This window comes from Hemiscyllium ocellatum, chromosome 20, assembly GCF_020745735.1.
Source record: "Hemiscyllium ocellatum isolate sHemOce1 chromosome 20, sHemOce1.pat.X.cur, whole genome shotgun sequence".
In the NCBI taxonomy this organism is placed as follows: Eukaryota; Metazoa; Chordata; class Chondrichthyes; order Orectolobiformes; family Hemiscylliidae; genus Hemiscyllium; species Hemiscyllium ocellatum.
Window position 1 is genome coordinate 52001080 of NC_083420.1, and position 25953 is coordinate 52027032.

General features: G+C 39.6%; 1 protein-coding gene across 1 annotated transcript in view; it reads left to right on the top strand.

Moving 5' to 3' along the window:
* The window catches only part of LOC132825289 (uncharacterized), a 292786-nt gene that overhangs the window by 164227 nt on the left and 102606 nt on the right, over nucleotides 1-25953 (top strand). Inside the window, exons 89-106 of the mRNA XM_060840393.1 lie at nucleotides 972-1131; nucleotides 1509-1528; nucleotides 1808-1829; nucleotides 1923-1950; nucleotides 2213-2294; nucleotides 2787-2954; nucleotides 5177-5388; nucleotides 5738-5832; nucleotides 6265-6383; nucleotides 7226-7384; nucleotides 8968-9170; nucleotides 10039-10124; nucleotides 12258-12385; nucleotides 14598-14753; nucleotides 18299-18498; nucleotides 21867-21955; nucleotides 23834-23967; nucleotides 24830-24954. Coding sequence (XP_060696376.1) covers nucleotides 972-1131; nucleotides 1509-1528; nucleotides 1808-1829; nucleotides 1923-1950; nucleotides 2213-2294; nucleotides 2787-2954; nucleotides 5177-5388; nucleotides 5738-5832; nucleotides 6265-6383; nucleotides 7226-7384; nucleotides 8968-9170; nucleotides 10039-10124; nucleotides 12258-12385; nucleotides 14598-14753; nucleotides 18299-18498; nucleotides 21867-21955; nucleotides 23834-23967; nucleotides 24830-24954 — 2186 coding nt within the window. The remainder of the gene's footprint in view (nucleotides 1-971; nucleotides 1132-1508; nucleotides 1529-1807; nucleotides 1830-1922; nucleotides 1951-2212; nucleotides 2295-2786; nucleotides 2955-5176; nucleotides 5389-5737; nucleotides 5833-6264; nucleotides 6384-7225; nucleotides 7385-8967; nucleotides 9171-10038; nucleotides 10125-12257; nucleotides 12386-14597; nucleotides 14754-18298; nucleotides 18499-21866; nucleotides 21956-23833; nucleotides 23968-24829; nucleotides 24955-25953) is intronic.

Consider the following 25953-nt stretch of genomic DNA (forward strand, 5'->3'; position numbering starts at 1 on the left):
TCTCCCTATCCAAGTTTTGAACCTGCCTCCTCTAACTCTGCTTCTATCATCTCTTGTTTGAGACCGTCCTACAATTGGGAACATCTGTTCAGCATCCACCTTTTTCAATGCGCTTTAGCATTTTATATCCCTCAATCAAAGCCTCCTCATTTTTCTGAAGTCGAACAAGCATAAGCCCAAACTTTGAAACTTCTTTGTACAGTAGCTTTTTCAGCCCTGGAATCAACCTGGTGAACCACCTCTGCACTGCCTTCAGTGCCACTCCATCCTTCCTCAAGTAAAGAGACAAAATAAGGAAAGCAAAAATTATTGGAAAAGCTCAGTATTTGTGGCGAGACACCAGAGTTAACATTTCAGGTTCAGTGACCCTTCGTCAGAATGCCCCATTTATTGTGGCCCTCTGCTTCTGTTAGTCAACCAATCCTCTGTCCAAGCCAATTGTCTATCCTTAACCCCGTGGCATCTAACCTTCTGTTTCGGTCTTTAATGCAGCGCCTTGTCAAATGCCTTAAAGTAATACAATGTCTATAGAAGGCAATTTGAAAGATCTTATCACAAACCTGAAAGCACCCTAGTCTGCTCTTGAACCATTCACAATTGAAATTGGTTGTGAGTTTGTGTTTATTGGGTGAATGTGGTTGGCATTATCAAGGCATTTTGTTATGAATAAGAACAGACTGGCGGTGGAATAGGGGGTCAGCAGGTATTTGTTTGTGATATGAATCCCTGTGGACATCTGCTGTTAAGAACACATGTAAAGATTATCTCCAGTTCTACTCTGCTCCACCAGGCTTTCTGCAGAATACCAGCAGCTACTTACTGGGACAGCTTGCATTATTACCTATAAAATAGAATATTCTCTGATGGATGTAAGATATGTACCTAATATTTGTAGTTACTGTGAGTCACCATGGTTAAGGTGTAAATGATTCCCAGTGGATTCATTATGTCATATGTTGTGTCTGTTTCAGAACCTGACTGCCCAGGATCTGATTAACCTGCTTGGAATTAACCTTGGGGATCTTCAGCGTGGCGCGAATGAAACTGTTGTGGTTGTCTGGGTGGCCGCACACCCTGAGTCTGAAGTCAGGAGACTGGGATTGACAGGCGGAATTCCTGACATTTCACCAGGTAATGGCCTCACTGAAGTCAGGAGGTACCCTGCACAAATATCAGTTGCGTTTTGTTGTGCACGTGAAATCCTCCACAATACGTTTAGAACATTTTTAGCTAAGCTGTGGGATCCATGATTTAAGGGGCCAGCATTTGCTGTTTTGCCAATTAGTTCTGTAAAAACATGTGTAAAATAATGAGTAAGTTGTAGTCTGGAAATAAGAAAGCCGACCAAAGTTAACATTTCAGAGATTTCATTTTCTCCAGATCAGTTGTAAATTCCATTGTAGGTCAGATGAATTATTTATCGCCTAACTGAATATAATGATGTCTGACTAATAATGATTGAAAATTACATTTATCACCATTTAACAAGAATCATCTTTCATTTTCAGAACCGGGACCTACTGATAGGGTAAGGCAGACTGAATAATTTGTTTTCAAATGGGTCAATCTTCCATCTAGTTTCTGGACCATGTGTCTGCAAAGCCAACATTTTGTCTGAATTGCTGTGATTTAAATTGCACAGTGCTTGTTTTTAAACTTGTGTGTGTTATTGGTTATGGGAAATTGTTTAAACTGTTTTCATGACCTAAAATAGTATTAACGTACATACATTGTTTGCACGCTGCATTCATAGTACAAGTTTAAGATGATTCTTTACAAAAATAACATTATGCTTTGTTCTCCTTAGCCTGGTAATACCACAGATAATGGTGAGTGCCTTTCGTAAGTTTGTTAATTTTGACAGTTATTTGTTGCTGAGATCAATCCTACATATTAAGATGTCTTTTTCACTTTTCAAACAGAAACAGCGCTGTGCCGAGCTGTGAACAGGTGAGAATTTGTGGAGAACACCTTTTCTCCAATCAGACCATGTTGCAGTGATCTGCTCAACCTGCTGATAAATGCCTTCAGTTTTCAGTGCAACGACTCAGAGCACACAGTGTGAATGTCTTAGCATTTATGTGAAAACTGAAATCACATGTTTGATTGGTTTAAATTAATGTGTCGTGCTGAGTGCTCAATCCAATTGTTCTGTTGTTTGTGACTGAGTGTATTTTGATTCCTAAGAGAAGGTTTATTTCTTTCTCCGCAGTTCTGCTTTGAATAATTTCCTGATTAATGTTAACAAGACCCAACTGTGCAATTTCTACATTAAAGACTATGCATGTGCTCAGGTAAGCTCAGTCATGTTCCACATTTTATACAGAAATGTCTATGTCAGTTTACATTCAAATACAGTAATGATTTGCAGAACTTTTCCCACCAAAGACAGAATTTTGTTGATATGATGATAACATTGATGACTTGAATGAGTTGATTGGCACACTGTATACACCTATGTCCCCTGAAGACTTCCAATTCTATATTATCACCTCTCTCTTAACATCTCGACCCTGGCACTGGGGTATATATTGGTCTTTCGAACCCCATCTGGTCAGTGCAGTGCTTTTGGGAAGGACATGTGCCATCCTGATCTGGTCTGGACTATATGTGACTCCAGTCCCACAGCAAAGTAGTTGACTCTCAACTCTGAGCAATTCGGGATGAGCAATAAATGCTGGCCAGTCCTGCGACACTCACATGCCGTGAATTAATACGTATATGTATGTGTAAAACGTCATAAATACAATGAATAAAAGCTTTACTTTGAATGTGTTTCTTTTCAGACTGATCTGCTGCGTTCAGGTTTAAGTAGTGATGCCTTGACAAGTATATTTGAGTGCTTTGTTGGTCCAAAGGCTCTGAACAGGTCAGATGAAGTGGCACTGACTGTGTTTGTTCAGAAACTTAACAGAGCCACTTTGAATGAGGCACTGGACGACTTCAACAACAAGGTAAATCGTTTTCAGCAAACATTATGTACAAAGACATGGAAACAATCATAACACAAACAGAAAATGCAAATGGCCAATCAAGTCTGCTCTGCCGTTGAATGAAATAATGGATGATTTCATAATTCTCAACATCATTTTCCTGCATCATCCCCAAACCCCTTGATTCCTGCACTGTTTCAAAACCAGTCTGTATCACAATCTTGTATATACTTAATGACTACGCCTCTTCAGCAATCTAAAACTATAACAGCCTATGTCCTCCACATGTTCCTCCATTGTCACTCAATCTACTTGATCCAATGCATTGTTGAGAAACATCCTCCTTTCTTATTATATTAGACGTATGGTGATGTGTGAAATTTTTATGAACACAATCTTGGACAGCTTGCCTTCTGTGTTCCTTAAATTGCCACTATTCCTGAGAAGACACTTGGAGTTAAAGCCCCCCACCCCCAGTATAACTGTGCTGGTGGCATTTACACCTCTCTGTAAGTGTTATTGCATCCATCTCATTCCTTCCCGTAGTCAAATCAGTTCTGTCCTTGAACATTCTGAAATGTCCTCTTTCTCCAGTGCTGCAATGCTCTCCTCATCAAAAACCCCATTGTGCTACCTTTCTTCCTTTCCTATCTTTTCTGAATGCTTTGTCGCCTCCTACATTTCACACTCAGACCTCCTGTTTCTCCAGCCATCTTTCTGTTATTGCTGCAGTATTCCTGTTCCCATGTGGTAATCTATGACCGTAACTCCCCAATTGACCATAGACTCACTGTTTTCTCATACATGCAGAGCGATGCTGTTGTGGATTTCCTTATCTGCTCCTTTTCTCTGACACCACCTGTTAACTTATTCTTCTCTATTTTCGGGCTATCTACCTCTCTCAGTTTCCTGCACTCTGGTGTTATTTGTCAATTCTCTCCGAGCTGCCCCACTGCGATTGTGTCAGTTTAAAACCCAGCACCAACAAAACGCTGCACAAGGAACTCAGTCCCAGCTCTGGTCAGATTCAATCCATCAAGCTTGTATAGGTACCATCTCTTCCACAGCTCATCCTAGTGTCCCAGGAACCTAAAGCGTTTCCTCCTGCACCATCTTTCCAGCCAAACATTCTCATTTTCCTGTTTCTGTATTTGCTTATTCATGGCCCCAGGATAATTACTGCCGTTGAGGTCCAGCTTGCTAATTTTCTCCCTAAGATCGAAATTGCGATTGCAGGACTACAGCCCACTTCCTAACGATGTGCAGTCAGTATGATGGGAAACCCCATGGATTCTGGGCCTTTTCAGCTTTGATGTAGGTTTTAAAATTTCCACCTATTTTCTGATCAACGTGTTTGGAGCTATTGTGAAATAGCTCTGGAGTAGGTGGGACTGAACCCAGGTCCCCTGTCTCAGAGATAGCAATGATATCACTGCCCCACAAGTGAAATGACCCTTTAGAGTATGGCATCCCATCACCAGTCACCCATTATTTTCAAAGACATAGCCTTTGACAGTGAGTACAGTGAAAGCTTTGTAATGTCTCTTGGTGTCATCTTAGGTACAGGGTTCCTCGGTTCAGATAGTCTAAGTGTTGTTACAGAATTAAAATATTAAAAAACAGACAAGCATGGGAATAGAGTTTAAAAACTCTAGAATGATAATAAAGAATATCTTTAAAAGTGCTCATGTTTGAGTTGTTTTTCACTGAGTCCATGCCTGCCGGACGTTAGAGCACGAGGCCTCGCTGCTTCCACACACCGGGCTCCGGCCCACAATCCACCTTTGGGACTCGTGCCCCTGGCCAGCCTGGGCTCGCACTGCTCCCACGCCAAGCTCCACTTCCGAGATTCGGCACGTGCTCGCTCTGCTCCCATTCCAGGCTCCAGCCTGTGGCTCCTATTCTCTGACTTCCTGCTGGCTGACCTCATGACAGTCCCAGCAACACGTTCCCTCCTTTAATTTCTGCACATGTCAATTTCTGTCTTGGGAAATGAATCCAAGGAAATGTCACCTTTTCCCTACTGAACGTCCTGGATCTCTTGCAATGTGTCTGCTTGTTAGTCTCAAGCTATGCTCTCTTGACTGCTGCCGAGCACTATAATAGTTCTCTGAGGCATTGATCTTCCCTACACCGTGAATTGGTGCACTACTGAGTAGCATCTGAGCTTTGAAGCTGTTCCTAGAATGTGGTATGAATCTTCTTGTTCACTAAACTTAAATACATGTTATTGCTTGTTTCAGACCCTGAACACATCATTGATTCCATTGATGACAAAGATTACATTCGTGAATGCTTTGTGGGAGGTAGTGAAGACCAATGAAAACTTAACCAATGCAGATTTCCTGAGGAAATGGTTCCAAGAGAGACTCAGGCCTTTCATTGCTGGTATTTCCCAGTCAGTGCTGAATCGCCTCCTGATGAGGAACATAACCTGTGATGGTTTCCAAGCTGTGTGAGTGTTTCCTTCTCTATTACAATAATTTATTTCCTCATACTTAACTCTTAACAATGATCCCTATCAAAACAATTTAAATTGTTAATCATCAATGGGTCATTACTGCAGCTTGGAAATTTCAAAGCGCAAATTGAATTTGCCTAATTTATAAAGATTTTGGAACTGATCTTGAGCAGTTATTCAGTGTGGGAGAGATACTTGAAACAGCTTTCAGTTCCAAGCACTAAGCCTGATTATTGACGGTCTTTTTGAAGTATTCCAAACTTGTTTTCTTTCATGTTAATAAAAAAAGATTTCCCTTGATTTGACATGTGATTATTAATGCTACCAATGTTTGTCCATTTAGTGTAAAAGGACTGAATAACGGATTCAGTGAGATGCCACAAGAAACAAGAAATACTGTGTTAAGAGTGTGGATCTTTGGTTACCTGAACCGCACAGGTGAGTTGGAAAGGCCAGTGAATCAGTGAGAAAGTTACATTCACAGATGGCACACAATTTAGCAAACTTAAAACCATCTAACTTGAACCAAAAGTAATGAAAGTTTAATTTGTTCAATTGCCTTTGCCTGCATGCAAAACATTTGAAAATTGAGTATTTTAAGTGTTACAATAAGCATGAATTGTTGGTCCTAACATTTTTCTTCGACATGACAGTACTTACTTTTTTCACCAAAGAAATAGTTCACTTGAAGCAAGTCAGGTTAGTTGATGGACCTAGATCAGTTAGTGCCAGTGTTCTTCAAACGTAGCCCTTTACAAAAGCTTCTTCTAAATCATTCCACAGACAGAAACACGGGTGATTTAATTATAGATATGAAACCAGGAAATATTGTGTGCAAACAGCTAAATTCCTTTTTACCTTTAAATCCAGACGCTGCTTGTATCAGCAACACTAATGGTTCGAGGGATTGGCTGATGAAGAACTGGGGCAGGTTCGGCCAACTTGTTCAGCTCGACGATTTAACCAGGCTGAATCCAGACTTCAGTGCAGTAAGTGACAGAGCCAGTCTGTCCTCTTTACGATCCTGAATAATACTACTCCTCAGCCAGAGTTTGTAGCAATAATGAGATTATTCAATGAGTCTTTAATCTGAATATTTGAATAACTGCAATTGAAAACCAGATTTAATGGTATTTAATGGAGTAATCATATTAATAAGTTTCAACTTTTAGGTGTGATTGAAGTTAAACTATTAATCCCTGCAGCTTGAAATAATGATCTAATTTCGCTTCCTGTATCAAGTTTTACCCACTTGAAAAGATTACATTTCTATATTAAGCATATGGTATTGAACAATACAATTATGTTTTACAATTTCAACAAAGATATGAATGGCTGTCTGTACATGGTTTTCACTCATTGGTAGTGTTTCATTTACCAAAATGTTCTACGTTCCCGTGCCATGAGGTAGCATGTAATCGCAAAAAGATGAATGGATCTTCATTAACGCTGAGACTGTCTGGCCAATTCTAATTGCAGCTATCCATAACATTAGCGAATAAATGGAAGATAATTTGGCACCTGAGTGTGACATATTACTTAAATCAGAAACCTCAGTTAATTCTTCTGTGGTAGCAGTTTATCCTGAAAAACAGTGCAGAAGGGTGAAGCTTAAATGGCAGCCTCCTCTTGTGTGGTTTCGGTGATTCTGTTGGTTTAAGTTGAATTTCTTCCCCTCTTCCTAGAAGCGGCAATAATTCCAAGTTGATAGAAATCTAAAGAAAAAGTATAGACCCAAGAAATTTTGCACGTGTGTATCTGTGAAAGTTGGTCATTTGTTAGCCTGCAGGATTACTAAGAGGATTAGTCTTCAGCTTTTTCTTATTTACAGCTTGATGCAGCAGACTTACTGACACCTTCCCAGCTTGGAGAATTTGCTGCCAAGAACGGAACATTGACTAATGTTGAGGATGTGCAGAGGCTTTTCAATACTATCACCAGTGCCACTGTTACCGAGTTCATTGAAAAATTCAGAACTACTGCCAATCAGGTACGAGACTGTTACATATTTTTTAAAAATGTTAAGAATGGAATTTAATACCCCCTCCCTCCTGGGTTGAATGAGAGAATGGAGAAAATCTCATTGGACACGATCATGCCAGATGGAGATCCCACCACCATTCCCACTTCTGCCCTGATTGCTTCAGGGATGACTTTCTCACTCTTAAGAAAGTGATCATTGGCCATTTGAGACTTCAGTCTTACACCATTTGTATTCAATGAACAGCTGCTCAGCAAGGAGCCCCAAACAGTAAATCTAGATCTCATCAGAGGATTTCCTTGTTTGTAGGTACTCAGTGCTGGACTGAGGGATGGCATCGGGAAAGAGAGAGAGTTCCTGCCGAAAACCGTCACCTTTCCCTCTTTCTCCTCTCCCATGACCCTGCATTGCACCATTGCCAATGTGACCTGGGGTTGCTTGCTACTCCAGTTGGCATAATGCTGGCAGCTGTCTCCTCTCTGTGAAACAAGTATTGAACTAACTGACAGCTCCTGGATCTCCAGGAAGGCCTACTGATGCCCTATTAAGTGCCTGATGGGCAGGCCTTCCCCAAAGGAGCTAACATGAGGCTCTGTCCAGCCCTCCAACTGGCAGGCAAGATTCCCATCGCCTGGCATAAATCTGTTCAAACAACGCTTCCCCCAGATTATGTAAAATACCACTGATGCTGGAAATCTGAGATAAAAATGGGTCACGAATGCTGGTTAGATGCCAGTGTTACAGTTGCACTGGTATAGGTTGGATGGCATGGCTAGTCTGGAGCAGAAATGAGCTGCCTGAGGAGGTAGTGAAGGCTGGCACAATTACAACCTTTAAACATTACAACACTTTCAGTTCTTACATGAAGATGAATTGTATAGTTTCCGATGTATTTGTCATGAACTCTAATAGCATCAGGTAGTCTCTAGTTGTGTTCAATTGTACAAGAGTTGTATTGTAATCTATATGTAGAGTTGGTTGCAATCCAAATTTATTGCTCTTTTAGTAAAAGTATGAATGTTAGACATGCTTAGACAATTCATAATGCAATACATATTCCATCCTCTGCTAGATAATGTTTTGCGAAGTGAACTGGACTACCTAATACTGCACCACCTAAAACAAAAGCCAGGGATATAGGGCTCACCTGTTTAGCTTTTAAAAAAACCAGGGCAGTAGGTGGCTCAGTGGTTGGCAATGCTGCCTAAAGCACAGAGACTTTGGTTAGATCCCACCCTTGGGTGACTGTGTGTGTCTCCGTGAGGTAGCACATTCTACCTGTGTTTGCATGGGTTTGCTCTGGTTTTCCCCCACAGTCTAAATTTGTGCAGGGTTAGATGGATGGGCTGTGTCAAATGCCCATAGTATCCAGGAGTGTACAGGCTAGGTGGATTAGCAGTGGGAGGAGTCTGGTGGGATGCTATCTGGAGAGTCAGTGTGGACCCAGTGAGCTGATTGGCCTGCTTCCATAGAGATTCTATGAATCTAAAATATTGTAGACTTGTAAAGCAACTTTCAGTGTTGATTTATGGGTTTGTACCTATGTTTGGATTAATGCTGTTTTTCCCTCCACCTATCGTCAATTATTTCAGAACAATGTGGACTTCACCCCTGGTGTCAGATCGGCTTTCCTGCGAGAAGTTCTGGTTCGGGCACAGCCGATTCTTTCAAATGCTGGCAGTGGAGAGCTCCAGATCTGGTTTAGAATGAGGCTGCAAGTGCTTCTCCCAGGACTCACAGAAAACCTTGTGCCTTTAGTATTTGCCACGGAGAGCTGCAATGGATCTCAGATCATGTAAATGCATTCTTTGTTTTGTTTGGGTTGGGAAATGGAGAAAATGTTTTGCAGGTTATTGCTGATTTTGACCAGAATAAAACTGAGCATCTCAAAAACTTGGGTCTGTACCTGCCATTTGTTATCTTGCCCTTTATCACAGGCTGTCTAACAAACATAGTTTTTAAAAAAATTTATTCATTCACCCCTAATTGCCCAGAAGGTAGTTAAGAGTAAATTACATTGCTGTGGATCCAGAGTCACATGTAGGCCAGACCAGATAAGGGTGGCAGTTTCCCTTCCTTAAAGGACATAGTTTTTTTCCCCAACAATTGGCAATGATTCATGGCCATCATCAGACTCTTTAATTGCAGATATTTACTGAATTCAAATTCCACCATCCGCCAAGGCAGGATTTAAACCTGGGAACCCAAAACATTATGTGGGTCTCTGGGTTAACAAATCCAGTGATAATAACACTAGGTCATTGCCTCCCAATAGCATAAAGGGATCACAAAATATTCTCTTCATAGAAACCAAGTAGTGAACACTGTGCTGACATTATGATTTTAGTCATTCCATTAAAACATAAAAACTAGCTCATGATAAAGGTAGATTTTATGAATTTCTGCAGCTAACATGGATCCTAGAATGCTAGCATTTATGGCATTTGGATCTCCTGGATTTTCCTTCTTTTAAAATTCTTGGATGAAATAATTTTTTTTCAGTTCCAGTCATCTCTATGTACAGATTTCCAATATATGCTTCCACTGCAAATATCCCTGCAAAAACTGGGACCACACATTTATGAAATCTACAATTTAATATTAATTTGCTTTTACAATTACTGTCATTGGTGTATCTGATTAATTTGTTTTTATTTTGGCAGTGTCTCAACATTGAGCTCAATCAAACAGCAGCTGACTGCAAGTGTACAAGAAACTATATATAGAAATATACTGGCTTATACTAAAGGTAATTCAATTGAATTTGACTACATTGGTAAAAGTGATTTTTTTTTCAACAGAGTCTGATAAACTAAGCCTTAGTTGGCCTGTTACACTGTGTGGCTGCCTAAAAATAATTCCAATTTCCTCATCTTTCAATGATCATGTTGTTGGCCCCCAAGCAGTCGTGGAAATGTAAAAGAAGACATTAAACAAGAATACTGAGATCTGTGCAATAAGTTGCAACTTTTGTGTAAAGTAGTCAAACCAAATCATGGAGGATTTCCTGGAATGTGTTCCTGGTGGTGTTTTAAATCAATGCATTGAGAAACCAACCAGACAACAGGCTATTCTAGACTGGCTCCTGTGTACTCAGAGCTGAATTCCTTGTTACTCTGTCATGGGACTTTGGCATTGCTTAATGAACAGTCTTGTTTTGTGGGTGCCTTGGAGAAGAGTGACCATTATATGATAGAAATCCTCGTTAAGATCAAGAGTGAAGTAGTTGAATGAAGGATCTTGAATCTAAATAAAGGGCACAATGAGGGTTTAAGACACAAATTGGATTTGATCATTTAAACCTCTTGCTGTGACGGTTCACTTTTGAAAGGTATTTAAGATGTTATGAATTTTTACTGTTTTGTTCCAAGGTTTGCAAACTACTGCAAGCAAAACCCAATTTTGGCCATTTAACATTAAAAATGCTGGAGGCAAGAAAATAATGATTTCTTGGTTTATAAGAGCAATATTAAATCACTTGTGCTCACAAACAATTGTTCTGTGAAACATTTCCAATGGACTAGACAATAGTCATCTTACACTATCTGTTCACAACAACAGTTGTAATCGTTATAACTATGGAAAACAAGTTGCAGTAATGCAGCTTAAAATAATGCTTGGCATATTGTAGTACATGTACATTTTTAAAAATAATCCATAAATTAGAAGGAATGCGTCAAAACTAAATCTCTTTTGACTGAGTAATCATCTTCTGACACCCAAGTAGGCACGACTAGTGGAGAATCCCAACTTTACATTGCAAAGGCAGGCACCTGAACTTCAAGAGTCAGATTGAGCTAGCAGAAAGTCTGATAGAGACTCTGAGGCTACAGGGAAGGTCAATGGCATTTTCCGCCTATCTATAGGTACCAAACTAATCTGTCCATCTTGTATTAATGTTGTAAGAGTTCTGCTTTTAAATATAATTGAAGTCCCTTGGCAAATGTTGAGGTTTTGATCCAGGTGGAGCTCCATTGAGGGGCGCAACCATTCTGCGGCCCTGTTGTGGGCTTCAAATGTGGGCTTCAAAGAAGGACTCTTGGGTCCTGATTTATCTCTAGCCAGTAGTTACTTCAATACCATTCTGGTATTCCTCACATTTCTACATCCCAGAACAAAGAGCAAAGAACAATACAGCACAGGAACAGGCCCTTTGACCCTCCATGCCTGCGCACTAAATTTTGCACTTCCATACTAAAATTGTTTTCACCTACATGATCCATATCCCTCTATTCCCTTCCTGTTGAGGTGTTTGTTCAGGTGCTTCTTGAATGCTGCTGTTGTGTCTGTTTCCACCACCTCCTCTGGCAGCACATTCCAGGCACTCACCACTCTTTGTGTGAAACACTTGCCTTGCACATCTCTTTTAAACATCTCCCCCTTGCACTTTGAATCTGTGTTCCCTTGTAATTGACCCCTGGGAAAAAGCCTCATACTTTCCACTCTATCCATGCTATTCACAATCTTATAAACTATTATCAGGTCACCTACGTTCCCGTAAAAACAAATTCAGTCTGTCCAACCTTGCTTCATAGCTAAAATCCCCCATACCAGGCGACATCTTGGTAAATCTTTTCTGTACCCTCTCCAGAGCACCTACATTCTTCTGGTAGTGTGTTGACTGGAACTGTACGCAATATTCCAAGTGTGGCCAAACTAAAGTTCTATAACACTGCAGCATAACTTTTCTATCCTTATACTCAATGTCCCTTCCAATGAAGGCAAGTATGCCATAAGCCTTTATTTACTACCTTGTCTACCAGAAATATTTGGAATTAACATCTAAATTAGATGAAATATTTTTTAGTCATGGGTTGTTATTTTCATGAGTATCTGTTTAGAAAATAGCCAAAGTTTTTTGCCTTTGCTTTTCTTTCCCTAGGAATCCCTCTACGCTGTTACGAAAACAACAGTTTCAGCCTTTATCTGAACAGCCAGTTTGGAAATTTCTCGGAGTTTCTAACTCTGTCTGACGTGTCATCATTTGTTCCTTCAAACCGTACAGTGGAGGTAAAATCAATAATGATAACTCTAAAGACAAGCATCAGAAGTTGGGGCTGTGGTTTCAATTGGTAAACATGTGAAAGTGCCTACTTTCAGTTTAACCATGACACTTTGAAGGTTGATCAACTTAAAGCATGCAATCTTTAATTATAATATACAAAACGAAGTGTCAGGAACGTCGTGGAATCTCTACAGTGTGGAAACAGACCACTCTACCTTTTGTGTCTACACCAACCCTCTGAAGAGCATCACACCCAGACCTAACCCCAGCCCTGTTGCTGTAACCCTGCATGGCCATGTAACCATGGCCAGTCCACCCAAGTCTGCACACTTTTGGGCTGTGGGAGGAAACCCACACAGACACTGAGCAAATGTGTAAACTCCACACAAGCAAGTTGCCTGAGGATAAAATCGAACCTGGGTCCCTGCTGCTGTAAGGCAGCAGCAGTGTTAACCACAGGGGCAACAATCAGTGGCAAGAAGCTAAGAATTGCCAAATTCAATAGGTTTTGGCAGTTGGCTGAGGGTGTAATGGAGCAGATGTGCTTTTCACTCCTGTCCACCAAAGTTAATCTTTAAGCAAGCAGCCTTCCCCTGCCCATGATCTGCTCCCTGCCTGTGATCTGCTGACTATCCAACATGCCTCAATGGTGCTGACACTGGCCCTACAGCTCCTAACATTTGCAGCTTGCCCCTAGCAGCTGGCCTGCTGGGTGTAAAGTGAAGGTAAAACAGTGCGTTCCTGTAGCTGAATTTAGCTGCCCTTCCCACATTTCCTCAAATGTCTGTCCTCAACTCCTCTCCACTTTACAATAAATATTGGCACCAGTGTCATTTCACTTGTGAAATAGGATTGGTATCTGCCTTTCCAGTTTGATATTACTTTACTTCCTAATGTACAGTGCAGGGACACTGTTTTCCATTTTATATAAATAAAATATATTACAGAATAAAGAAACCACTTGATGCCTTTTTAAACCTGTCCTCTGTATCATGTTTAATTTCCTGAATATGAGAATGAAGATTCTATCTTTATCTTTTTTATAGCCAATTATTAAATAACAAGGACACGGAATAATGCATCATGTAAAGAGTGATGCAGTTGGATGTGTATTTGATATTTTGAATATCATGTTAATATAAAAATCCTGTTATAAGCATCATTGTGCAGGTCATTAGAAGTTTGTGCAATTAATATTTATTGAAAATCTACAGATACTGTAAACATTATCTTGCCCCATGGAGCCCCACAGCTCACCCATCACCATCACCACTGCCACCACTCCCCACATACAACTGACCCAAATAACCTTGAGATTGTACAAATTAGGTTCCAATTCAAGTTTCCACTTAAAGAGTTTGCATAATGACTAGTGCAAAGTTTTTCATGAACTGGGGCAAACAGGCAGTGAATATACATTCATGATGTATATAAGAGTGGTAATCTGGTGCCATTTATTCTAAACCAGCTCAAAATGTGTTTACCCATGAAAAACACAAGTTTCTGATTCCTCATAAACAAAATCTGAAGTCACTGAAAATCACTGTTTTTAGAGAAAGCTATGTTGAACAATATATTACTTGCACTGTTGATTAGATTTTTGAGGTTTGACAGGCCATCCAAGATCTTAAAGCATGATCTTGATGAGTTAAAGTTTTGCACTACCATCCCTTCGGTGGGCTTTGCAGTTAGTTCATTATCTATAATAGATGGTAGCTGTGCCTGTGTGTGCTTAGGAAAGCTTTTGAAATCTGATAAGCTTTAGTCCAACCCATCCACGCTAGCCAGATATCCTAAATTAATCTAGTCCCATTTGCCTGTATTTGGCCCAAAATCTCTAAACCCCTCCTGTTCATGTACCCATCTTGTGGATGGGGTTTCATCTGAGTGAATATAATATTGAACAAGTTTGAAAAGCATAGACAGAGACATTGGGCATTACTCAATTTTGTTTTGCATTTCCCATTTTTTCCACTGGTTCAGTTGAATCTGCTCAGAGACATTACAGGCTAAAAGAGAAGAAATTTTATCTCATCAATTGTTTAAGAAAAGCACAATATTTCAACCTAGCTTAGATTTTTGTTCGAGTAATTTATGACAATGATTTGTTTCTATGGAGAATATATTGGTTTGTTTAACTTCTGGCAAAATCTTTACTCCTACTTTTATATCGTATATCTTAGAAAGGTTAAGAATTTCCTTGTTGTGTTTTTACAGGTGTTTAATACTGCTGATCCCAGTGATTTTGCTGACCTGTTCAGCAGACCTGGATTCATTGATGACAATGACATTCTGAAAATGGTGCTAATGAATTATCAACCCATCCAGAATTTGGCAACGTTTGTAGATCAGTTCAATCTAAAGACACAAAATGTGAGTTGCTGGTGTTACTTAAACCTTTAGAATCATAGGAATACTCTGTACAGTTTTGTCCTCCTTGCTTACTTTCATTGGAGGTAGTTCAGAGAAGGTTGTTTCCTCAGATGAAGGAGTTGCCTTATGAAGAACAATTGAGCATATTGGGACTATGATTTGAAAAATGAGAAAATATCTTATTGAAAGATATAAAATTCTGAGAGAAGTGGAATGTTTGAGGGGATATGTTGAGAGAGGAATCTACAACTCGGGAGCACAGCTCCAAGATAAGAGATCTTTCTTTGAACATAAGAGATGCAGAAAAATCTCTCCTCTGAAGGTTTGGAATTCTCTACTCCAGAGAACCATGGAGGCTGCATCATCAAATATATTCACACTGACTAGATTTTTGATGTCTAATAGAGGCAGAGATCTTTGAGGCTTGACAGGCCATCCAAGATCTTAAAGCATGGTCTTGATGAGTTAAAGTTTTACAGTACCATTCCTTTGGGAATTTCTGCATCAAATTTGAAGTGGAGAACTGGGACAATCTCTGGAGGAGTTCAAGCCCATAAATGTCATCAAAGCATCTTAATGTTTTCCAACTTCGTCTTTCTTACCTGTCACACCTACACATCGTTCATCTGTTAGAGCAATTGCAGGTTAATTCCTAATGATTACAAGTGATGCAAGATGGAGATCAGAGTACACTGAGCACAAAATCAAATCATGGAATAGTATTGTTTGAAATGAATCTCCAAATCTGGAGTTTTTGTCCCTTCACCCAGACAAGATCACATGAGCTTTTTTCCTGCATCTATGGACATTATAAAAAAGCTTTCATTGTCAAATGTGGATGTTGTGCTTGACTAACAAGCGATACAGATTTCAGAACCTTCAGAAACAAATGAAGCCCAAATCAAATTCTAATATTAATTGTATTTTAATATTCAGTAAGTAATATTAAATACATTACGGGGAGGTGATGGCCTAGTGGTATTATCACTGTTAATCCAGAGATTCAGGTAATGTTCCGGGACCCAGGTTTAAATCCCGACATGGCAATTAGTGGAATTCCAATTTAATAAAAAACAATATCTGGAATTAAAAAACTACTGATGACCATGAATCCATTGTCAGAAAAAGTCATCTGGTTCACTAATGTCCTTTAGCAAAGGAAACTACCATCCTGGTCTGGCCTATATGTGAGTCCAGACCTGCAGCAAAGTGGTTGACTCCTAACTGTCCTCTGGGTAATTGGAAGAGCCAGAGCTGCCCACATCCCATGGTGAATAAAATAAAAATCTGAGAATGGTAATGAACCATCAAAAATATCACAGCCGAGATATTAGTAAATAACCAAGTGGAGCAAATTGCATTAGGTATCAGTTCTGAAAATGTTAATGTTGTATTGTTGTAATGATGTCACACAGTGATGGCAGTTAAGCTGTGCAGGAGTACCTGAAGAGAGCAACTGTGTTGCGTATTCTGAAGACAAATGTCCACTCAGACGCTGGTAAGAGGCACAGGGGAGAAGAGTGCTGATAGTCAAAAAGAGAGAAAAACCGACCACACTTAGAAAATGACAAAGATCTCAAGTGAAGGATACTCAGCAGGGAGTAAGTGAATGGTCCAGATGTAAACAAAAACAGAAATTGCTGGAAAAGCTCAACAGATCTGGCAGCATCTGTGCAGAGATATCAGAGTTGATGTTTCTGGTTCAGTGACCCTTCATCAGAATTGATTGTCACAAGGAAAAATTTGGTAGATTTGCTGAAGATGGAATTAGGGGGAGAGGAATGGAATTTAATAAGTGGAGATGGAGCCCAGTGAGAGATTGGGCAAAGACTGGGTAAAGATCAGTCTGGGAGAATGAATAGCTGCTAATGTGAACCATGAGAGGCTGACAATTGGTTAGTTGTGGTAACAGTCCATGTAATGACACAGCCTGATATATGGGGTTGTGGTATGGACATGTGATAGATGCTCAGGCCCTAAAATTATTGAACTCAATATAGAGTTCCCAAGTGGAAACTAAGGTGCTATTCTTCCAGCTTGCACTGAGCTTTGCTGGAGCACTGCAGTAAGTTTGAGATGATTGGCAGCAAAGATGTTGATGTGTTGAAATGGTAAGCAACTGGAAGCTCAGGGTCTTTTTTGTGGACAAAATGTGCTATTCTGCAATACAGTCATCCAGTCTTTGCTTTGTCTCCTCAATGTAGAGAAGAGCACATTGTGAATAGTGAATACGGTAGACTCAGTTGTACGAACTGCAGGTAAATCGCTGCTTCATCTGGAAGGGTGGTCTGGGACCATGGATACTGAGGAAGGATGAAGTAATTAGGCAGATGTTACACCCTCTGTAGTTGTAGGGGAAGGTGCCTTAGGCTGTGGTGGATGTGGAGGAAGAGTGGATCAGGGTGTACCAGAGGGAATGGTCATTGCGGAAGGCTTAAAAATGTGTTGCTGGAAAAGCGCAGCAGGTCCATCAAAGGAACAGGAGAATCAACGTTTCAGGCATAAGCCCTTCTTCAGGAATGAGGAGAGTGTGCCAAGTAGGCTAAGATAAAAGGTAGGGAGGAGGGACTTGGGGGAGGGGCGCTGGGAATACGATAGGTGGAAGGAGGTTAAGGTGAGGGTGATAGGCCAGAGAGAGGGTGGGGGCGGAGAGGTCGGGAAGAAGATTGCAGAAGGCTGACAAAGAAGGAGAGGGAATATGCTGGAGGTGACAGAAATGGCAGCTAATAACCCTTTGGTTGTGGATGCTGGTAGGGTGCTCAGTGAGGATCAGAGAGACCCTATCTCAGTTGTGGGAGGGAAGAGGGCTGAAGTGCAGGCGATGCGTCGGACACAGCTGAGGTCCCTGTTGAACATGGTGCTGGGGAATGCTCGGTTTAGGAAAAGTCCATTGGAAGTAATTTATATACCACAGCTGCAGTATTGGAGCCACCTGTTTCATCATTTTTTGGAGCAGCTCAGTGATTAGCATTGTTGCCTCACAGCTCTAGGAACCTGGGTTCAGATCCAGTCTTGGGTGATTGTCTGTGTGGAGTTTGCACATTCTCCCCATGTCTGCGTGGGTTTCCTCCAAGTGCATCAGTTTCCTCCCACAGTCCAAAGGTGTGCAGGTCAGGTCAGGTGATTTGGCCATGCTAAATTGCCCATAGTGTACAGGGATATGTAGGACAGGTGCATTGGTTGGGGTAAATACAGGGTGACCCGCAGTTTACAGCAACCGGAACATATTATAGGGAACATTTTGGAACCAGGGACCAGGAATCTGCCAGGAAGGTATGTTTCCCATTTAATTGAATAGGTTATCTCCTTTCCGCAGTTTCGGGTTTCTGTGGTAGGTCCTGGTACATATCCGCCATGGGTAAGGGGGGACCACTGTGTAGGATAATAGAGTAAAGGAATGGATCTGGGTGGGGTTACTCTTCAGAGGGTTGGTGTGGACTTGTTGGGCTAAAGGGCCTGTTTCCACACTGTAAGGATTGTACGATTCTATGATTTATCTTTCTCAAATGGTAACAAATCTTTGATTTTTATTTTTTATTTTTCAGGAGAACTTGACAGATGCTAACCAAGCTGCCATCATTGAGGGTCTGTGGCCACAGTTTGTTAACAGCCTGTCTATACTCAATGATTCAGAGCAAGATGTATGGCTTAATTTCAGACTAAGTCCCTATCTGTCTTTCCTTACCACTGACCTCCTGGTTTCCAACAACACGCTTGAAGTCCAGTGCCTCCCTTACAGGAAAATGTAAATATATTCACATTTCTTATTATCTGTTCTCACATTGTTCAATTACGCTATTATTCTGTTAAGTTGTTCACAAATAGCAGTTTAATCTTTATGATGTCATTAAAGTTGCAATCAAATCATTTTTACAATTAAATCATTGCTTGGTATTCCTTGTAATTCTGAGTTAGTTTGAACAATGCTAGACACATAATAAATGAGTTTAAATAGCTACATGTGACATGGAGAGGGTGCAGAGGAGGTTCACTAGGTTGATTCCAGAGTTGAGAGGGCGGCTTATGAAGAGAGGTTGAGTAGACGGGAGGACTATACTCGTTGGAATTTAGTAGAATGAGGGGGATCTTACAGAAAAATTTAAAATTGTGAAGAGAATAGATAAGATAGAAGCAGGGAGGCTGTTTCCACAGGTGAGTAAAACTAGAACTAGGGGGCATTGCCTCAAAATGAGGGGGAACAGATTTAGGACCGAGTTGAGGCAGAACTTCCCTGCCCAGTGAAGCAGTTAAGGCTACCTCATTGAATGTTTTTAAAGCAAAGGTAGATTTATGAACAGTAAAGGAATTAAGGGTTATGGTGAGCAGGATAAGTGGGGCTGAGTCCATGAAAAGATGAGTCATGATCTTATTGAATGGCGGAACAGACTTGAGGGGCCAGATGGCCTACTCCTGCCCTTATTTCTTCTGTTCTTACATTCTTATGTACTGCATTCAGAAACTAGTTTATATATGTGTCCAACAAGAATTGAAGCCATTGATTGCCATGATTTAGTGCATGTTGAATTTATTTATGATCCAGTTTAAGTGTATGCAGCAACAAAATCACTTACTATCTCTCTGATTACAAATAATTGATTTCCAGGCACAGTAATATATATACTCCTGATCTAAGAAAAATATTGGTTTATATTTTCAATACTGATTCTACTAAATAAATTTCTGTCTATTCTATTTCAACAGTTGAAGTCAATTGGTCTGATGTAGAAAAATCTTAATAAGAAAAGCAAAAGGTTCATCTCATTTATTTACCATCCTATTTTTTTTCCCAACTCACTCATGGGATGTGGGTGTCATTGGCTGGGCCATTACTTATTGCCTGATCCTAGTTGCCCCTTGATGGTGAGCTGCCTTCTAGAACTGCTGCAGTCCATGTACAGATGACCCACAATGATTTTAGCGATGGAATTCCAAGGTTTTGACCCACGGACAGTAAAAGAACAGTAATGCATTTCCAAGTCAGGATTATGAGTGCCATGGAGGGGAACTTAAAGTGGTGGTATTCCCATGTACCTGTCCTGGTCCTTCCAGATGGAAGTGGTCATGGGTTTGGAAGGTGCTGTCCAAGGATCTTTATGCAGTACATCTTATTGATAATACACCGGATACAAAATTGAATTGTTGATGAACTTAAAAATCAATCTCTATTAATTAAGACACAAAAGGAACATCTTTCAAATTACTTTTAAAATATCTTAATTTCTCACTTTTGAGAAGAAATGCAAGTTGAGTATTGCTGACATTTGGTTACATGCTCATTGACCGATTGATCAGTCATTGGTTGTTATAATACAACCCTGTTTAAAATTTCTGAACCACTTTGATCTTTGCATGCTTGTCATTTTTACACATGGTAAGCATGCAATTTCTGAGTTACATTTTCAGAGAAATCACATTATGTGAATTGGAATATGGAGAAAATCACAGGTTTTTCAGAATATTATCTCTTTTTTATTCTGTCATCAAATGTTATGAAGGTGTAGGTGTTTCCTTTACCGTTAAGAGAGAGAGGAAGCTGGCAAGGACTGAAAGCACAGAATGTGCTGAACAATTTTAAAATGTAACTTTTTTTTGAAACAATTAGCTGGAGTTGAGTTGCCATGGAACAAAAACAAATTCAAGTTCAGCCAATTAGTTTAAATTATGCCCCAGATACCAAAATCGAAACGAATTTGAATTTTACTGTTTGGGATGACATCAAACCAATGAAATGATCCAATGTTTTGGGGTATAAACTGGACATTTTGAACAGTTAGAGGGAGAACAGCAAAGAATGGCCAAGCACCGACAATTGCCAGCAAGATAGCTCTCTGAAACGTACCTGTCCATAAAAAATTTGTGCAGCAAAACCCCAAAGCCGACCTAGAGAAATCCACAAGGAACCTTTTGATACCCAAAGATGACAACTGGGTTTGAAGGGTGTTTGCTGTAAATTTAAGAGGGAATTTATTGGACTAGTATTCGAGAGTGGGGGGTAAAACATAGGTGTAAGAGAAAGGAGTTGTACGTAGTTGTTGTTTTGATTATCTCTTTTGGATTTGAAGAATAAAATTGTTAATTTTTACTTTAAGTAGTGAGATCTGGGATAGTTCTTTGCCTCTTGAAATTTAACAGATTATGGCGCGAGGTGAGCTTCCCTATCAGTTGGGTTTAAATTAGCAGAGAGGTTTACACTGTGTTATAACAAAATGTTACTGAATAAAGGTAACATCACTGCTTCTATCTCTGTCAACTCAGTTATCATCTCAGGTATGAATGGTGAAAAGATGTCTGATGGGCATCCTGCCAGTTCTGACTCACTTGTACGCTCTCTACCAACACTAAACTCACCTACACAACAAATGTAACTAAATAAACTAGAGTCCCCAAGCAACCTAAATACCAGTTTCCCATGTGGTCATGATTTGGAAAGGAGCAGCTTTGAGTTATTGAGCAATATTTTGTTTGCTGTTAATCTCAGTATTCTCATCCTAATAATTAGCTCCAGCCAAAAATACGGTGGGTGCCATCCTTTATATGTAGCTGCATCTATTTCTTGATTTCAAAGTTCAGTAAATTTACAACCAATTCTCTTTGCTCTTCACACCTCTCCTAGCAGGGGAAGCAATTACCTCATGGTATTATGGCTGTACTGTTAATCGAGAGATCCAGGCAATGTTCTAGAGTCTTGGCTTCAAATCTAGCCAAGGCAGATGGTGGCATTTGAATTCAATAAAAAAAAATCTGGAATTAAGAGTCTAGTGATGACCATAAATCCATTGTCAATTGATGGAAAACCTATCTGGTTCACTAATGTCCTTTAGGAAAGGAAATTACCATCCTTACCTAGTCTGACCTACATGTGACTCCAGGCCCACAGCAGTAAATGCTGGCCTAGCCAGTGACACACCCATCACATGTATGAATAAAAAAAACATTTCTGGGAACTGAAGAATTATGTGAAAGAGAGCAAAACAGTGGATTACTTTGTTGAACTAATTAGTTATTTCCTGTATATGTTTCAGTAATCAGTTAATTATATTATATGATCCTAGAAATTAATTAATAAAATATTTTATTAATTATAATTATTAAAATATTGCATTCCACATTTAGTGTGAGAACGCTGAGTGCTCGTTACAGTGACTTTACATCAGAAAAGCAGAACGAAATCTATAATGGGATCAATGTGTATCTGCAACAAGGTAATGTCACCTGCTGTTTTATAACATGATTCGTGTGGAGAAAAAGTGCAATGTTGGAAATATTGTTCAGTAAATGGAGTATATCCATAAAATGCTAATATTAACAATCCAGCTTATAATTTCTAAGGTAAATTGTAAGGGTGCAAGCAGAGAGGTTAGTTTTATATTGCAAAGCTCAAACACAGTGAGAGTTTAAAATTACTGCCAATTTGGCCACACAGCAATTATAGATCAATACTTAGCAATATTTCCTAGTATTTTATTGGGCTTTGCCCTGTCTAGGTAAAGTGGAGTTATATTTTATTTCGTCAGCGATAAAGACTTTGGTTCAATACAGGATAACACACTTATGAATATCATTTAGTCATACTCAAAATTGAGTATTTCCACAATGTTTCCACAAAGAAGTAAATAACATTCAAGCTTGTGTTATTCATTCAAAAAATGACATTACAGCCCATGACACTTGGGTCATACTCATATGCAATATATTTCACATTAAGACCTCATTACTATCCGAGAAGGAATATAGCTGAGAAGCAAGGCCACTGTGTTCAGAGCTGCCTGCTATAAGACTGTCTCACTTAGCCTCAGCCCCTAGCATTTTGCTGTAGCCCTTCAGTTTTGTTCTCTGCTTTGGATAGGTATCCAGTTCTGTTTTGAACCCCTAGATTTAATCTGCCTACACCATACTCGCAGGCATTACATTCCAGATTCTAATAACTTACTGCATAAAAATAACTTTCCATCGTGTCACTGTTGCTTATTTTGGCAATCACTTTAAATCTTAATCATTGCATTCACACAATCTTTCTCCCTACTTTATCTATTAAATTGCCTCTTAATCTTCTCTATCTCAAGGAGATTGCCATAATTTCTCCAAATTATCCATTTAACTGAAATAGCTCATCCATGAAAGCATTTCTGTGAGACATTTCTGCAAATTTTCGAATTCCTTAACTTGCTTCTAAAAGTTTGGTGCCCCGATTTACTAGTTAGAGTTGAACCAGTGTTTTAAGCTGTTTCATTATAACTTCCTTGCTTTTGTACTCATCTCCCTACTTATAAAGTTGGCATCCTGCATGTTTTATTACGCACTTTCTCAGCCAGTTGTGCCACCTTTAGTGTTTTTGTACTATGGAGGCACCTAGGAGAGACAATATTTGTATCTTGCTGATCATACCCAGAGAAGGAGTAGGCATCTCACCTGACTATACCCAGCACTTTCCTTAACCAGATCCCAAGCATCTAAACTGTTTTTCTCTTGTCACACTTTGCAACTATTTTCATGCAACAACATATTTGACAGGTAACTCATCCTACCAAATAAAAATTCATGTCTTCTATTGTACTTGCCTCCATATCAGGAAAAAAAATGGTGACCCACATGGATGATGTTCCCATAACCCAAAGTTTAAAACAATAAACAGAACTGAGTTGTAAAAATTGTCATGATTGAACACTTGCCTGAAGTAATTTTTTGTTTTACAAATTGTGAAGCATCTCAACAATTTTTTGAAGAAAAGGTTTTGATTTCTACTATTCACCAGTGCCATAGCCAAAAATGTCCACCGTAGACCAAACTCAAGCATTATCTACCAACTCAAGGCACCAACAGACGCATCCCTTAGTGCAACATTTTCTCATAACATTAATATACCATTGTAGTAACTTTTGATCTGCTTGACACAAGACACTTGGAATAAAGGGAAACGTCCTTCCAAACAGATGTAGCCCTATCAAAACAGTCTGGGCAGAAGATTTTTTAAAAACTGCAGATTTTTATTCTTATGGATTGAAAGAAACAATTGATTTTTAATTTCTAAGGATGTGTTTACATCATTCTTAAATCATTGCTTTGTTTACTTTGTCTAACAGAGCCCAAACCCAAATGCTATGATGTGAATGACCCAGTCTTGAACTCCACTGCCTGGTTTGCTCAGTATCTGGGACTCTTCATGAATAATGTGACAGCATCTGATCTTCAGTCGTTCACCAGCAATGCGTCAATTGTACGTTATTCTCGATTTACTATTAAGATATGCTACCAAAAGGATTGAGTTCTAGGAAGATTGTCTTTCCCTCAATAGTGAGGTTTTCGCTGACAGGGTGTCGTTATTTTCCAATAAAAAACCTATGCAGAGATGATATTACACACCTCTAGAGCAGGTGAGATTTGGATCCAGATCTTTTGACTGAATGAAAGGAAGGAACACTATCATTGTTGCAGAAACAAATGCTAATGATTGGGGTAAAGTTGTGCCACTCATCTTCCTTTTCATACTAGGTCCAAGGGCCTGTTTGGTTAGCAATGATAGTGTTAATAAGAGCAGGCTGTGGTCTTTGTAGTTTATTGCATGGTAGCAATCGGTATAAGTTACATTGGCCAGTCAGCCTTAATAATTTCGTCTATCAGCAATCACGTATGACCTACCCCACTGGAATCACAAGCTACATTCCCGATTGTCCACCCAAAACTCATCAGATTGGGAACATATGTGCTGCAGTGTCCAACATTAACCCTTTCAAAATCATCACTTTATACAACAGGGCTATTTGGAATGGGCAAACTTTTCTGGCCTACCCAACATCCCAAGAATGAAGAAAGCACTTCATGACTGAAGAATTAACTTTGTTAAGAATACAATAGTTGAGTGAATGGAGAATACAGGGATATTCGAGATACAGCACAACATTGGTCAGGCAAAATGAACTGTGTCACTTATGCAATTTCCATGACTGGTGATTAATGCAACGTACTAACGTTCTAACATTTTAGTTTTGATACATGTAGCATCAGCAACCTTTTGTGATTCAATAAAATGCATATTTGGTGGTAAAGTATTTCTCATTCCATCAATCTGCTTTGTGCAGCTTCAAGACTTCGCAGCAAACCCTGAGAACCTGCTACTCCTAAAGAATTTGACATTACCCGCTGAAATCTCAAAGCTCTATCTTACTTTCCTGGTGAATGGCAACCAAAACATTGATGTCTTGAGGTATGTGTTCAACAGATAATGTTTTTGCATAATCATTAATGATTGAATATGGTTTGAAAACATGCACATTGTTCAAAAATGTTTTTAGTTACGTTTTTGCTGCTAAAAACCATAAACTTTATCAATATGAACTTTACCTAAACATTAAATAACAACAATCTTCTATATGTGCACTTGGTTGGGGTTTGTAAAGAAACATCCAAATTAGTCTTTTCAATGCCCACTTCAAACTTATGACATTAAATCATACACTTAGCTGCACTGTGCAGACAGAACATAGCCTCAATTCTGTGGGAAAAACTGCACCAATTCATTATTAATAATATATTCTAATATTGCCTGATGCACAGGGAGAGGATATCACAAAATTATTGTCTTTTTGTTGGATAGTGTGGGATTACCTAGGATCATTGTGACAATTGGCAACAGTTAATTCATGCTATCATCTTTATTTCCAGCTGATGGTAGCATTGAGAGCCTGGGCTATTTAATGCTTTAAATTAGTGACTGTATTTCAGACTGCAGTCCTAAAGGTCATTCATCATCAAGGGAAATTTATCCCACGTGCACACATTGCATTTTTGGTTTTTGCAAGGTTTGTGAAGGTTTGTAGCTCAGGTTGAGGTTGAGGGTGTAGGTTTTGCTCGCTGAGCTGTAGGTTTGATATCCAGACGTTTCATTACCTGGCTAGGTAACATCATCAGTGGCGACCTCCAAGTGAGGCGAAGCTGTTGTCTCCTGCTTTCTATTTATATCTTTCTCCTGGATGGGGTTCCTGGGGTTTGTGGTGATGTCATTTCCTGTTTGCTTTTTGAGGGGTTGATAGATGGCATCTAGATCTAAGTGTTTGTTTATGGTGTTGTGGTTGGAGTGCCAGGCCTCTAGGAATTCTCTGGCATGTCCTTGCTTATCCTCTCCCAGGATAGATGTGTTGTCCCAGTCGAAATGGTGGTTTTTTTCATCCATGTGTAGGGCTACGAGGGAGAGAGGGTCATGTCT